The sequence below is a fragment of the Podarcis vaucheri genome (genome assembly GCF_965113315.1).
Source record: "Podarcis vaucheri genome assembly, chromosome: 6".
NCBI classification, from domain to species: Eukaryota; Metazoa; Chordata; class Lepidosauria; order Squamata; family Lacertidae; genus Podarcis; species Podarcis vaucheri.
In genome coordinates this window covers 32,429,571-32,446,430 of record NC_138764.1, presented here as the reverse complement: position 1 = coordinate 32,446,430, position 16,860 = coordinate 32,429,571, and the positions used below count along the sequence as shown (strand labels likewise).

General features: G+C 43.2%; 1 protein-coding gene across 1 annotated transcript in view; it reads left to right on the top strand.

Moving 5' to 3' along the window:
* PLPPR5 (phospholipid phosphatase related 5) overlaps positions 1 to 16,654 on the top strand; it is a 91,445-nt gene extending 74,791 nt beyond the window's left edge. Inside the window, exon 6 of the mRNA XM_082227986.1 lies at positions 12,645 to 16,654. Within this exon, the coding sequence (XP_082084112.1) occupies positions 12,645 to 12,677 (33 nt within the window). The 3' untranslated portion in view covers positions 12,678 to 16,654. The remainder of the gene's footprint in view (positions 1 to 12,644) is intronic.
* The last annotated feature ends 206 nt before the right edge of the window (positions 16,655 to 16,860 follow it).

Below are 16,860 nucleotides of genomic sequence, written 5' to 3'. Positions count from 1 at the left end.
AGCACGTAATATCCAGCCCATTAATGGTGGTCAGTGCTCCTATCATTTATTTACTTTTTAACCTTATACACAGTCTAGAGAACTAGAGAACATTTAGAGCATCTTACATGTCAACACAAGGGACGTGGGTGGCGCTGTGGGTTAAACCACAGAGCCTAGGACTTGCTGATCAAAAGGTCGGCTGTTTGAATCCCCGCGACGGGGTGAGCTCCCGTTGCTCAGTCCCTGCTCCTACCAACCTAGCAGTTCAAAAGCACGTCAAAGTGCAAGTAGATAAATAGGTACCACTCCGGTGGGAAGGTAAACGGCATTTCTGTGTGCTGCTCTGGTTTGCCAGAAGCGGCTTAGTCATGCTGGCCACATGACCTGGAAGCTGTATGCCGGCTCCCTTGGCCAATAAAGCGAGATGAGTGCCGCAACCCCAGAGTCGGTCACGACTGGACCTAATGGTCAGGGGTCCCTTTACCTTTACATGTCAACACGAGAGGTCGTTTTATTACTGTTCATTATACTGCAAAATTCTACATTTAAATGTGCACCTGGAGTTTCTGCCAGGCACACTCACCAGGGAGTTGTGGGCAGTGAGTGGCATTCAGCTAAGTTTGACTCAGAGTGTCTCTATTGGAATGAACGAAGATGGCTAAATTAGGTCCATTAATTTCAGCAGCTCTGCTCTGAGTACAGATTCGTTGAATACTAATCACTTTTCATAGACCCACAGGCAACTAGTCAAACAAAACAACTTTTTTGCCCCAAATGCGGATACACACTCCCGGTTTCCATCAAAAGAGGCACCCAGCCAGCACGAGACAGTTCAGAAGATCAATACAGTGTAGGTGAGGTGTATATCTGCATTGCCAGTGTGCCTGAGAAGCAGCTTACCACCATGGAAGCTGCTGGGTTGCAGTGGCAATACATGAAGTGGCTTAAAGAAAGAGATAAGAGTTGTTGCTCCTTGCTATTGTTTCGCTTGTTTATTTTGCCACGGCACTCAGCATCCTTGTCTTTGGGGTATAACCCTGTAATTTCCCTGAAATTTGTGGGAGTTACAGATGATCAGGCACAAGTGTAAGAGCCTTTATGTGTTTCAATGCCATTGGAGAATAAACAGATTTCTTCTTGGAATTCTTTGACACACCACTCAACGCAAAGATGCCTGAGATGCTTTGTCATAAGGAGGTCACCATCTCCTTTGCTCGAGCCAGCATTTGCTTGATGAATGTGCATCTTCTACACAAGCCATTCTGTTAGGCCTTTGCTAGATGTCAGAATGAAGCAAGATACTTGGGAAAGGCTATGGCCCTCCCCAAAGGAACTGTGGAAGGGGCAGCCAAAGTTCCCATCGGAAGAGTTGTGTGGGTTGAAGAGAAGTCCTTCAGTGGGTCATCTTGTGCCCCATCACTTTAGGCAATTTTCTGAGAGCCCAGCTCACTTCCACTCTCAGAGCTGGACTGAGAGAAAAGTATCAAGGAGGAGGGGAGGAGCTCCATGGGAAGATGAGGTGGGGGAGAGTTCAGATTCTCTCACCCATGGACTTTTTCTGATGTTAAAAAAGTCAGTCCCCACCTGTTGCTTTGTTAATGAATGGGTAAATTAAATGACCCACTCCCACCACCACTCAGTGAATATTGTATTTCATGTACAGACTGTTCCTTCTCAGATATAGAGGAGAATATTCATGGCTGGGAATCTGGGCACATCATAAATCACACCACCTTGAGGAATCATATGGATTATTCCAAATCTAGCATGTGAAAGGACTCTACCTGTGTGTTTCAATGGAGAGCGCCATCTTGTCAGGGGGAATCCTGATTGGCCTGGGATTCCCTCTTATGTGGAAGAACTCCAGAAGAGTGTCTGAAGCAAAAATAAAACCTCTGTGAGCCTATCGGAGGTGGAGCTGATGGGGGGAGCATGTGAGGGTTGTGTGTGTGTGTGTGTTCCCCCCTATCAGCTTGTTAAATAACCAAAGAATAGGGGAATATGTTGGGAAGGAAAATCTTTCCTTTCAGGGCAAGTGTATGAAAGCTCAGACCTGGAGCACAAAGGCGGCCTCCCAGGCCTCTTCATCCAGTCCTCAAGAGTCTCCCCAGGCAGGCCACACTTCTTCCCCCAGACTCCACCCATTATTTCCCCTGCTGCATGCCTTCCTTGGGTGCATTTGCCTGATCAGAAAGTGTCCCTGAACTGTGATGATTCCTCTTGCTTGTCTGGCTGGCTGGCTGGATGACTGGCTGTCTGGCTGGAGCTTATCCTTCCTAGCTGTGACAATTGCAGAGCAGAGGGAACTCAGGCCACTTTCCTGGCTTTGGCTAGAAGACTAGTGTTGTGCTCTTGGACACTGCACAAGGTGTCAGCTTGCTCCTCCTCCTTCTCCAGGTGATGGCCAGGACAGTGGGGGCCCACAGTGAACCTGATAGAACACAAACAGGGAGAGATGTTTTGAGACAGTAGGAAAACACGGAACTGGATAAGGAATGGCACTGTGAATCATTAGTGAAAGAAATGGCAGCTTGGCGTTTCCCATCTGTCTGGCTGAAATGCAATGTGTTTCTTTACAGTGGGGAATCAAAGCCTGGTATGAATATTAGGAAGCCTCCTCTTGCCTTTGCTTGCCAAGAGAGCAACAACCTCTGCTTACTGCATTTCAGGCTTCAGCTTTTCTCTCTCCCAGCCCAGCCACTGACCTCAGGAAACCAGAGCTAGAAGGTCTAGATTTGGCATAGCTGCCCACAGGCCTGCCTTATCCCTTATGTTCAACTTGAAAATTCAATGTGACATTTGCATTGTCTCTGCTTAAATATATCCTTGGATCTATTCAAAGCGTTGGAAGGTCAGGAAATTCTTGTTGTGCCCAGCTTTCTTCTCTGATTCACCAAGCATCTGTACACCTGTGGTCCTCGGATGAAGGGTGGTATAGGAATTTAATGAATAATAACGACAATAGTGATGATGCTACAAACAATGGAAACAATTGTCGAGATGGTTTTGCTGCTCTTCTAAAATATTCTGACAGCTGAAATGAATATTCATGGTGTTTGGAGTGTGGTGTGATGCAAACCAAGAGCTCTGTTTGCTGTACCTTTCTCTGTCTATCCTATATAACCAGCCATCCATGCAATCTAAACTATATTTCTTTCATTTGCCATAATGATCCATACCTTTTACTATCACATGTACTGTCACTGTGGCTTAGGATATCTTCCTAAGTTGCATTCCATGATGCACTGGGACTGCTTGTGGAAGAGAAAATTGACAAACCTCCCACACTTAGCATGTAGAACAACTTTGTATGGATCTTTAGATCCCAGGCTAGTAGAAGTTAGCACTAAGGGAAAACTGATCCATTCCTCTATCTTGAGAGGCACACATTTACCTGCTTTGCATTTTCTAAAGCAAACACACACACAAACATAAGATAACTATTACCATCAGCTAGGGCAGTGTTTTTCAACCACTGTTCCGCGGCACACTAGTGTGCCGCGAGATGTTGCCTGGTGTGCCGCGAGATGTTGACTGGAGGGAGGTGGGCGAGTCGGGCGGCGAGAGGCGGGGCGGCGACGGCGAGGAGAGGCTGCCCAGCGCGGGGCTCTCGCCGTCTGCCTGCCTGGCTGCCTGCGAGCTCGGCGGGCAACGCCTCCGTCCACAGCGCCCGCCTCACGGCTCTCATTCCCTGCCCCTGCCAAAGCTCACCCAGCCAAGCCACACTCTCCTTCCTGCCTCGCTTTGCTGCCTCCTCCCCCCCCCACCCCCAAAGCTTGGAGGTTCCCGGCAAGGGGGAGGAAAAAAAAAAGAAACTTACACTTTCGTGTGTCCCTCCCGGCGTGACGCTGCGCGCTGACGTCACGGGGCTGTAATGGTGGTGTGCCTCGAGATTTTTTTCATCAAACAAGTGTGCCTTTTCCCAAAAAAGGTTGGGAAACACTGAGCTAGGGACTGGGCAGAAATGGGAAAAGGTCTCATTTAAAGGTGAACTTACCCATTTCAGACTACCTGAAACAATATGCAACCTGAAACAGCTATCAATTCAAATCAGCCCTTTACTGAATTTTGCAGTGTATTTCTTAAGCCATATGTGTACACAAATGCACATGTTTAAGTGAATCATGCATAAAAATGCATATATTAGCAAAAATAACAAGCGAAATTTGTCATATCTGGGGAAAGAAAAATGTGTATATTAGGGGAAATTGCATACAAGCCTTCTGTATTAGAAGAAAATCTCGCTAAAATGCTGATGAATTTGCATGGGAATTATTATTATTATTTTAAGTTGCAATCTGATGTCGAGAACTGAATTTAAGACTGGAAGAATGAGAAACTGAGAGAAACCAAAATTGAGAGATTCACCCATTCCCACTGGCAACCCAAGAAACTGAAAGAATAGAAATTCCTTGCCCCCCTCTCTCTTTATCCCCTGTACCCTGCCATCTGTGCCACCTTGTGCCCTCCCGCCTTAAGATGTGCTTGGATGCAATCTCAAACTAAATCAGGAGTTTTTTTTAAAAAAGCAAGCAAGCAGAAGCTACTGCTCTGTTGCCCAGACAAAGGCAAAAGGTCAAGCTTCTGAAATTTATACTAGGCCAGGCTCATCTCTGATTTCCCATTGTTCAAGAGAGAACTTGCATTCCAAACAGACAGAAAACACCAAGAATGATTTAAAGCAATGCGCTGCTTGACTAATGATCCACAAGGTCATTCTTACTCATTGAGCAGAGAGGATGTAAACATGCCTAGGGTTGTGCCATTTTTAAGAAATGCAACACTTTCAACTGTTGCCCATAGGCTGTGATTGTACTTTGTGCACAAAAGATAATCATTTTCCCACTGTAACTTTAAAAAATGAACTTAATTCAGAGTGTTACCTAGCACAGAGAATGCAGACTAATGGTAATGACCAGCAATTAATTATATGCGCATTCTATGTAATTGACAGTCAAGTGATCAAGTTTAACGGAGCTAGAGACAAGCTTTATGTGTTTAGCATAAAAGCTGGGGGAACTATGCCTCACCTCCAAGGATTGCTAATTAACATGCTTTTAACCCTAGCTATGAGTATATTTATCCTTAGGATTGTAAGATGAGGGATGGGAGGCAGTAAATATTTCCCGTGTTCAATTCTCCCTGTGCAAAACTCTTTCTTGCCACTTCCAAGTTTCTCTTCAGCTCAAATATGTTCTCTTTCTCTAATTGCTGCCCAAACCAGGCTCTGCATTTTGCAAAGAAAGAAAGAAAATACTTCCAAAACGAAAAACACTAGCTTCTCTACCTCCTTATGATCACTGCACCCGGGTCTTGTTTGCAGGCCAAAGATTGAGAATCCACTACATCCTACGGAAAAAGAACCAGAGTAGATGGAAAAGGCAATGAGAAATATCTTCCAAGTAGGACCTTGCACAGATTCAGTTGTGGGTCTCAGGGTTGTGGGTTTGAGCCCCCATTGGACAAAAAGATTCCTGAATTGCAGGGAGTTGAACTAGGTGATCCTCATGGTCTCTTTCAACTTTACAATTCTATGATAGAATGGAACAGATATGCCTCTGTGCCTGAAGCTACATGGAAGTAGAAAGCGCCACTGGTATTATATCCAGTGTAAGTTGGTTGGGCATCCTGACCTCAACAAAGAAATTGGGCTGGGGACATAGGCAACAGCCCTCTAACAGGAGCAACGCAGGAGCAGGGCCAATGAGTTCTCTCTCTCTCTCCCTCTCCCTCTCTCTCTCTCTCTCTCTCTCTCTCTCTCTCACACACACACACACACACACACTTTTAGGAGTCCAGGTTCCCAACTTGATAACACAGTAAGCATAGGTAATTAAAAAGGAGTATTTATTGCAAAAACAGATAGCTCTGGATGGCTCTAACAAAGCCTCCGGCATCATCACTCAAGATGACCCTTCTGAAGACTACTTCCGATGTCGACAGAAGATATTGAACTTATGGCTCTTGTGTCTCTTGTTTTCCTTCCTGTCTAGTAGCCCTCCCATTCACCGACTTCTTGGATTAGCTCCAACCCCTTCCTGTTCTGACATGCTATCTCTGTGTTTATTCGTGCCTATTTGAGTTTCCTGCGAGCTTTGACTGTGTTCTAGCCTGCTCTCCGCTACTGCTTTATCAGCCTACACTTCAAGGTCAGGAATAACCAAAGTCTGCAGCTGCCGGCTCTCCCCTGCCTGACTAACATCTAAGCCTCTCTGTTCTTGGCTGCTTTCTGCAGTTGGCTGTAAACCTTCACTAGGAGCTGGCTCATTCCTGACACCCACACACTCAAAATATTTTAAAGCAGACATTCCCCCCCCTTTTGGTGTCTTCTCCTTCTCACTGTACTCAAACGTCTCCCTTTTCCATTCCCTTCTTTACCTAAACTTCTGCCATTATTTTAAACCATCATGTGTCGTTGTCCCCCCCCCCAGTATCCCTCCCTTCTCACTCCCATGCCATAGCCACTGGCGTTGTGCAACCTGCCTTCACATTTGCTCCCCTATCTCATCTTGATTTCACATAAATCCAGGATTCTGATGAGGCACTACAAATCCTCTGATAGGGGCTACACGATGACATTCATACATTTTGTGAGTGTGTGTGTGTGTGTGAGAGAGAGAGAGAGAGAGAAAGAGAGAGAGAGAGAGAGAGAGAGAGAGAGAGAGAGATTTAAAGCATATTTTCCCTGTTCTTCAGCCAAGAAAATCTTCCAGAGCAGCATACAAAGATCAGTTATGAGACAATCCTTGTCCTCCGGTTTGTAATCTTAAAGACATGACATGAAAAGGGATTTGAATGAAAGAGATGACACACAAACTTGGGTGTTAGACTTACTTCCTTTATCGCCTTTTGTTTTGTTTTGTTTATTTATAGTCTGCTTGTCTGTCATATATGTATATACTTCCCACAAGAATATGAATAAATATATTTTCACGTGGGAAGTGCTGACTGTTCTTCTTCAGATGTCACTAAATGTTAATGCACATTAACATTTGCACATAATGCACATAAACCAAGGCCACAATCCCATGCCCACTTACCTGTTGGTAAGTCCCATTGAATACAGTGGGATGTACTTCTGAGTAAACATGTCTAGAGTTGCAACTGTTATTCTCAAAAGAACTGGAAAAGATGTTATTTGAAGTCTCAAGCTGCAGATGGGGTGCAAAAGACCTTACTTCAAAATAGCTGTTGCATCATGATAAGATCACTTGGAATTGTTCTCATATTGCCTTATTTATTTATTACATTTATATTTATATACTGCCCTTCCAAAGGAGTTGAGGGTGGCAAGCAATAAGTGGCAAAACAACAAAAGCATCTTTAAAACATTTTTTTAAAATCTATACAATCTCAAGGTGGCACTGGTTGTCTTTACATGCAATGCATCTTTCTTTTCCTCCTAAATATATATACGTTCACTTGCCTTAAGGCTGAAATAAAATCAGACAATAGACATATGATGTGTGTGTGTGTGTGTGTGTGTGTGTGTGTGTGTAGGGGTAGGTGTGTTATAAATATACCATATACATTTCCACAGTTCATAATCCTTCCCACTCCACTTAAACTTGATTCTGAAAGCAGATCATAGCAAGCAAGAGCCAGTGTGGTGTAGTAGTTCAGAGCGGTGGTCTCGTAATCTGGGGAACCGGGTTCGTGTCCCCGCTCCTCCACATGCAGCTGCTGGGTGACCTTGGGCTAGTCACACTTCTCTGAAGTCTCTCAGCCTCACTCACCTCACAGAGTGTTTGTTATGAGGGAGGAAGGGAAAAGGAGATTGTTAGCTGCTTTGAGGCTCCTTAGGGTAATGATAAAGCAGGATATCAAATCCAAAATCCAATACCATACAGTCAAACCTCGGTTCCTGAATGGCTCCATTTTCAAACGTTTTGGCTCCCGAACGCTGAAAACCTGGAAGTAAATGCTCTGGTTTTCGAACGTTTTTTGGAACCTGAATGTCTGACATGGCTTGGCTATAATGAGCTCTTGCAACCAACTGGAAGCCACACCTCGGTTGTTGAACATTTCAGAAGTTGAATGGTCATCCGGAACTGATTATGTTCGACAACCGAGGTTTGACTGTACCTGTTAAATCAGTTCAGAATTCTGATTGGGATGGTGTGAGGGTTCGTTCTCAACTGGGCTTGGATCCAGGCACAACTGAAAGGTTAAAAAAAATGCTCCACAGGCCCAGAATTAGGCAGGAGGTTATTTTTGTCTGCTTGGTTGCAGCTATATCAGTATATCTAGAACAACTGGAATGTATTACAATGAACTCCACAATATACGATATTATTTGCAAAGAACACCCACATTTCTTTTCCCATCGCATATTTTTCCCCATTCCTCAGCATTTTCCTTCAAGGAGCTGCCTATAAACTGCTGTTATTTCTGTTCATGCTTTGTGCTTCGCCTTTCATATTTTATTTCATTTTTTTGCTTCACTTGAAGTGCTGGTTAGATGACAGTACATAATGTGGAAAATATGTCTAACTCGATTCTGTCTGTGTAATTATTGTACATTTTGCAGAGTCGAGGCATTGGTAATGGTCAAGAGGAGCCATTCCAGCAGAGCTCTTTTAAAGCACGCCTCTTTAGGGTTTTCTCCTGGATAGTAGGAATGGACCAGTTTGAGCATCTTAATATAAGGCAATAAACGTATGTGCGCATAGAAGCGCACTGGTGTGCTTTACGTGTGTTCTCACGAAGGTGGGCATGTTAGCCTTCAGTGCAGGTGAAGGGCATTTTGAGAAACAGAACTTTTGTGAAGTATTCTTTTGTATTCTATACTTGGTTTGCCTTTGCTGTAACGGGGAGGCAAAAAGAATTCATTTGCTGAGGAGATGTGCATTTGCAAAATTTGTGCTTCAGCACCGACATCTCTCATAAGATCATTTTAATGCTCTGAAATCAGATCTAGAATACAAAGTATAAAAAAGGAGCCTGTAGTCAAAATTTATATACAGATCTCCCCTTTTATATACAGCCCCTTTCTTATTTTTCACAAAACATATTTTATATGACTATGATACTCTTTCATATATTATTTTTTTTTTTAAAAAAATTAATAGAATAAACATTTAGCATAGTGCTAAATATGCTGAAATGTTTGATCGAAAACCTGCACTTGAGGTTCAGCCTTTGCATCCTGCTTTCCTAGTGGGAGAGTGATTTTACTGGGTTTGATCCCTTTGGGTTTTTGTGTTATGCCATTTTCTCTGGTTTTCCTCCTGTGATACATTGGTGGGAAATAATCATTACAATGCATGCCGCGCTTCTAATTTTTTCTGTTGCTGCTGCCAGTTACTGCCTCTGACGATTAGAACAAAACAAACTCGTGTAGTGCTCTGGTAGGAAGCCAAAGAGGAGGCTGATGCGAACTAATTGTGAGCACTGACGGGTAGAAACAAACATTCGTTTGGGAGCCTGTGTGTGTGTGCTGCTTGCTCGCACGGCATTTCAATTTGTCTGCTGTGTGTGTGTGCTGTGGGAGTTGCACCTCAAGGACTTGCTAAAGATTGCATGGTTAGAAAACTCCAGAGTTCACCAATTAGGGGTCGGACATATTACAAGACCCCTTACATGATCAAATATCTGCATTAGAATATACATCTCTTCAAGCTTAGATTTCACAAAGTCGCATTTTAAAGAGCAAGGCTCGTAGCTCATTACTGCAGGTGACTAAAGGCGTTCCTGAAGAATAATCGTATGAATGATTATTTGAACAACCGGCAACAGTGTGTGAAGGGTTGTGGCAGGATGGCAGCAGTAGCCTTCTGGTGACAAAGTGTGCCAAGACAAGAAGGGAGTGCACACAATTGCAAGACACCGTCGCCCAGCCCAAAGCTCCCTCAATGTCATGGACTTGTTGGACGCAGAGTGATGAGGGGATGAGTGGTGGGACAACAAAGAGGGAGAAGACTGGAGGGAGGAGGTGTTGGAAGCTGAAGAGTTAACAGGGTTTAGTGAGCAGGGAGAGTCTGTGGCAGAGAGAAGTCCAGAATCAGAATCAGAAGCTGAAGCAGGAGAGGAGAGGAGGCAGGCCAAGAGGCAGAGATGAGTCTGGCTGGTGAAGAGGCATGGGTGTCTCCTCTTTCTTTTGCAAGAAGCTCCTTTCCCCTCTGGTCTCCCAGAACTTGGAGAGGCATGAAGTAGGAGGAGCATAGAATGGCCTACAGGCACAATCTCTGATTGCTTGGGAAACACCCTGGAGAGGAGGAAACATAGCCTGCTGTCAGGAGGCATGGACCTTTAGTCTTGGCAACTGCTTCATGGGGGCAAGACTTGAGTTGCTGTGCTCATTAGGCCTGACACTTCTGTCCAGATCCTGTTTTACTAATAGAGAGTTAACTCCAGCTTGCTGGGTGTGATTAACTGTTGAGCTGCTCCTGTCACTCAACCTCACTGCCATCCCATCCAAATGTTGTAATCTGCCCTGGGACGTTCAGGTGATGAGCAGGAAATAAATAAATAAGTAGGTCTTAACACTTAATTCAAGTGCTGGAGACCCAGCCAAAATCAGAGAAAGTCATACAAAAGTCCTGTTGAAATTAATGGGACATCAATTGGTCACAATTAACTTACCATATTGACTTCAAGGGGACTTAAGCACCTTGACAAATGTATGCCCTGTATCTTCCATCTAGAACATCCTTTTTTTTGCCATCAACCTTTTCTGGTTAAAAACTAAGTGACAGGCTTATTTTGAATGCCACAATTTGCTACTGAGTACTTGGTTGTAAAAGCAAAATGCCATGCAAATCTGTGACTGTGGGCCTCAGATAATTTGTCAGTATAGTTGGACTTAAGTTTCTGTTTACAGAAGACCACAGTTTGTGTTTTATATAAAAACGTGTATTTTTAAATGTTTGCTAATGTGCACAAACAATGGAGAAATAGAATCATCCTGTTGAAAGAAGCAGAGTGTAGAGCAGATCAAATAAAGGGGGCATCTCACTGATTGAAAAAGAAGAAGTGTTGTTAATGTGTGCTGTCAATGAGCAAATGTCATTTTCATTCTAACATTTTGCTGCTTTGTTCTGTGCCATATGTCTCTCTGGGAGTAATTAATACTTTTTTATGAAGGAAGGAAGAAATGCAGCATTAAAATTGTATTAACAATGAAACACAATATGATCCGCAATCAGACGCTGTCTAATTTGTTGCCTGGAATTTAAATCCTAATTATTATAAGATCCTTATAGAATTACACCTAAGTTACCCAATACTCACATTGCTAAGCAATGGCAAATAAAGTAAATGTAGAAACAAGGTGAAACTAAATGTTATAATAAAAGAGAAACATTAGGTCCTCAGTCCCATATTTTCCTTGTAATGAAAATACAGGTGGAGGACTTCTGTCCTACTCTGTGGTCCAGCAAGACAAAACCTAATCGCGGTGCAAGGTGGATACAATACACTGGAAAACAAAGATCTCTGATGTTGTTCCAACAAGGAACAAGCTGAAACTGAGTCTTATATAATTGTAGTAACAGCCGGTGCAGCCTGGAAGGAGCACCTGTTCTACAAGATGCTATTTGATCCAAAGGGGCCTCAGCCTTCTCCTGTAATCTCCTACTTTTCTGGAGAAGAGGACCCTCTGGGAGCCTTCCAGTGGAGTCCTCTGAGTCAGAAGATGGCAGTGCCCAGAGCCAGCCCACCCCTGAGGCAAGGTGAGGTGATGGCCTTGGGTGGCAGGATCCACAGGGCAGCAGATCCTGATGTAGTTATTTATCCCTCCCTACTTGTTCCTGGTGTAGAATTTAACTCTCCACTTCTTCCCAGACAGAAAGTGGGGGAGCCATTTTGTTGTTCGCCAAAATGTCTTCGGCCGGCCCTGGCAGTGCCACATCCTTGGGCCAGGGGGGGGGGCTCTGCTGCCCCTCAGGTTCATCTGATAGCAGTACTTCTGGGGCTGGCCCTATGTGCCCCTCGGGTTCTGAGTCCTTGCCTCCATCACCTAATGAAGAGAAAGAAACCTGACTCTGGGCCCCTGACAATTTCCAAGCAAGAACTGTCGGGTAGGAAGGTAGTATTTAACCCAGGCATAGATAAACTCGCCCCCCGCCCGATGTTTTGGGACTACAACTCCCATCATCCCTGACCACTGGTCCAGTTAGCTAGGGATGATGGGAGTTGTAGTCCCAAAACATGTGGAGGGCCGAGTTTGCCTATGCCTGGCTTAACCCTTCTCCTACCTGCTGATTCACCCTGCAAAGGCTGTTTTTCATGTTTTTTACCTCAAGTGTCCTGCAAAACTGGCAGTCAGTCAGAACAGAGGAAAATCAACTGGGGAGGGTTGTGAGTTTCAAGAGAGAAATGGCAAGTGTGTTATATATGTTGTGGCGGCAGCGGGTTAAGTACCGCACACTCCTTTGGAATATTCATTCTTCCTTCAAATGTCCCCTTCACCTCCCCACATTCACATTGCGTTGACAATGCCCTAAAATGGGTGGAGTCTTGTGAAACATTTTGGACTTCTTGCAGGAATGCGTATTTGCACCACCACAGCGCAACAAAACTCCAAAAGCACTCGACCATCCCCAAAGTTGGTAGGGTAGGAAATGCACATTGTTGCTTTGTCAGTTACTGTATAGACTTTTAATTGTTTTCTTCTCTCCCTCTATCTCCCCCAACCCCACTCCTTTTTTACATTTCTGTAGAACCACATCACGGCCTTTGCAGAAGTCACATGATGTTGAGACGGATGTCTATTCGCTGCACTGGACGTCATCCCTTTTCACAGTTCACTCATAATAACTGACATGTTTTCCAGCAGAGGAGAAAAATAAAACTTTTTCTGGTTTTATGACCTGATTAGCAGCATTAAGATTTACATCAGCCTATGAAGAACATGCCAGAAATGTCAAAAGTTAGGAATATTTTCCAACAAAAAGCATTGCACCATTTAGGGGATGAGGGTTTTGGGGAGGGAAGGTATTGGGAAAGCATGAATCTGTTCACATCACATAAATATATCATTTCTCATCTCTGGCTGCCCACCCCCACCTAGCTATGTAAGTATCCGACGGAACATTATTATGTCTGATTTTTCATTGTTACTTATTTTTACATTTTAGCATGACACTTGTTCCCATCCAAACAGATTTCAGTGCATACACTTCTTTTTCTTTTCTTTTTTCTTTTCTAAAAATCCCATACTCAAATGCTGTTTGCACTTCGTATTATGCCGTGTTTCACATACACATTTATATGTTAAGACTGGTGCTTCTGCTTTTGAAGAAACAACAACAACAACCCGCCAATTTTTACTGTAATAAGTATATTGTATCATAATTTTAAAACAAATTATTTATTTGGATATTTTCCTGACTTCATGTGGTTGAATAGTTGATTTTGTAGTTCTTGAATGTCTACAATGTACCCTGTAGTTAGGATTAGAAGTGAGAACACTTAGGCATTGGGATATCCTATTATTTTAGCGATTAACAATCTCATACTGAAGGTTAATGGCTCTGTTCTGAGGTCCAGCACATTCTCCCCACCCCCATTTGTAACATAAAAGTAAAATGATTGCTTTCGTTGATAGTACTTGAAGGTTAATGTGACATAGCTAGCAACCTGTTTCCAAAAGTGATCTCAAAACCTTTGATTCTGGCATGAAGATGGAGCAATATATAAGATGTGCTTGGCTCCCAGCCTGAGGGGTCCTCACATCTTTCTCCCTTGTTCTGATGATGACGATGATCTTTGTTGTTATTATTTTAATTTATCACCTACCCTTCACCACAAGGTTCCAAGGTGGGTTGCAACAATTTAAAATATTATATTACAAAATACTTTAAAAACAAATTACAGTCACAATAATAGTATGGGTCCTAAAATATATGTTGTAGCTGTGAAAAGCTAGGGTTAAGAGTTGCTTCTTCATTGTTTGGTGGAAACTACACAATGAAGGTGTTGGACACACCTCTGTGGGAGGGAATCCACTGCCATAGAGAATACCCTATCCTGGGCTGACATGCCCCCAAACCTTAGAGGGTGGTGGAACCATCAAGAGGTTGCCTTCTGCTGATCTGAGATCTGTCCCCATCCTTTGTGTGAAGCAGTGGTGAATGATGGATCCTCCAATGCTAGAGAGTGAAGCTTTATAGGGCAAGGAGAAGGTTGGCCAACATGGAGTAGCTGATAGAGTGGGCCAGAGTTCCTCCCACTGGCACATTATTGCTGTAGCAATGGGTTTCCCTATTCCTTTTACAAGTACGTGGACTTAAGATGCCCAGCTCTGCTTCACTGATATCAGTTTCAGCACATGCCTCTGTTCTGCAGCAGCTATGGCTAGGTGTATGATCAAGAATAAATCACTGACAGCTTAATGATATAGCCCTGTTCACCCTAACAGTACCAGATCAATGTGAATGGTTTGTAAGGATTCTGTAGTCATTTCAATACCTAATGTAACCATGTTCTATCACAGTGCTCTGCTATTTCTCCTGGACCTGGATTCACCATCTCTTATGACTTTCTCCCGACTCCTCTCTTCCCCAAAAAGTGGAAGCACTGCTGCTATGGTTCACCTTAAGTCATTTTGTAGGTGTTCTGGAGCACTAACTCCCATTTTTACTGAAGGATAAAATCTGGATTTGGTCACTTCGGGTCCCATCTCTAAGTCACCAATGCCAACCCCCCTTGTTGATTTGTTGACTACAACCCACAGTGTGAAGTTCACCGCTCCCTACTGCTTAAGGCACTCTTGAAAATGGGATTCAGGCTTCCAAATAAAGGGTCTTTTCACATTGCCTTTCAAACACCATAACAACCAAAGTAAAATGGGGCTATATCACAGCCTTGCTATGCCAGGAGGCTTCATGTTTCAATTTCTTTAGTCTGGGAGGCAGTAGGGGGTGGGTGCTTTTTTTTCCTTTGAAAGGACTCGTGAAAAAATGGTCTTGAAAATGGTAAGAAGTTTAACCAAAGTACTATCATCCTTCCAATTATTTATTGTATATCTCAGGAATTTTTTCAGTTACACCAGGAAAGTATGTGAGAATACACAAGAGAAGGCCTAGTGAACAATTTTGCACATGTTCCTATTTTTCAAAATCACAAAGGAACATAAAATCCAAAACATCTGTATTTTGAGATCTAGTTTACCCTGGCAACCTACACACACATTTTCACATTTCCTCCCCGGTGTGTCAAAGTGAGCTAGGCCTTTCTACAACAGACTTTGCACACAATGCACCTTTATATTCCCTTGATTTCACTGAGAAAGTTAGGCATGCACTTAATTTCCTCCATTTGAAATCAGAGGGAGGGAAAAAATGCTGCCCCTTGCCCTGATTAGTTCCCTTCCCTTTCCATTAATTGCTTTGAGCAAACATGCTGTGACTTCCCTAGTAAAAAGGTAACCCAGCTCTTTGTTCCTGCTAAAGTGAAATTTGTACAGGGCAAATGTCCAGGGAAAATTGTCCCTTGAGCCATGCTTTACCCATATACTTAATGTTTTGCTCTGTCTGGCAGCAGGAGATGAAACTGCAATATAAATTCTATGTGGCTCGTGTACACTTGCCAAATTTTTAATCAAATGATGTGGTGCTCCGTGCCATCCACAATTATTCTCATGGGCATTTTATTATCTTCATTCAGCATGGCAAATTAAACTCTGTTCTCATCAACAGAAGATCCAAATTCTACGATCATCAGAATTACATGCCTTTGGCCTTTTCTAGAGTTTTCTACTTCAGACTGAGGGTTATGGGGAGGGGGTCACGTTGTTCAATACACCCTCTTGTTAAAACCCTCTGAAGTTTTCTCAGACTGGCATGCCGTGAAGGTTGCAACATAATCTTCAACATGTTACCTTCCTGTGTGCAGGAAAGCTAATTGTTGTCAGTGTTTCCTTATGTGATCTCCCCCTTGCAGTCTGAAGTGATGCAGTCTGAAAGAGCTTGTACCATGTGATTCTGCTAATTGTGTAGCTTGACTCAAAGTGCACAATATTTCTTTCAGAGATAGATCAAATGCACTCTTGTATCCAGCCTGCACGATGGATGGTGATGACCATGTAACTTCAATAGCCAATTTCCAGCTCTTGGTCTAGAAGCATTCTTAAGGAGGGGACATGTCTTCTCTAGGGATGGATACAGTTGTGTGATTTTGGATCAGAGCCAGCTGGCATACAAGTGTCTCCCAAAGATTATGTGATACTGTGTGGATCTTTTAAAAAAGAAGGGGGTAAAGTGGTCACTAGAAGCAAAGAATCGAGCCCTTAACTATAAGTCTAATGTGTGTTATGAGCATCATTTCTTAAAGGATCAATTACGTTTGATAAATCATAGCATATCCCATATGCTCCCCTTGCTTGTTTCATTTATTGGTCTAGCTGTTTAGGACCCTCCTTATGTACAATTGTTCACAACGAGGATTTCAGGGAAATCCTCGGCTGGTCAGTGCAGTACAGCAATTCTGCAGATTTTATATCTGATTCTTAAGTTCAGGAAGAGACTCTTTTATGTTAAAAGAAAGACTATTCTTTTTCAGCATATTGTCTTATGTAAATCAGCATGTAACTGAGTCTGTCTCTCAGGATTTATAAGAGCCTAGTATTTGGGTTAAATTGATCATGTTATCTTTGTGAATCAGCAGTAACAGGGTGGGGAAGAGACACACTGCTGTGTACTGTATTTTTAAATAAAGTAATTTTTTTCAAGCATACGTTGCAAGTTTCTTTCTTAGAGAAAGTCCCCTTGAGGGACTTGAAAAGTTGTCAGGCTGAGTGTTTGTAAGATGTGGTGAATAAGTGAGGTGCAGTGGTACCTCAGGTTACATATGCTTTGGATTACAGACTCTGCTAACCCAGAAATAGTACCTCGGGTTAAGAACTTTGCTTCAGGATGAGAACAGAAGTTGTGCTCT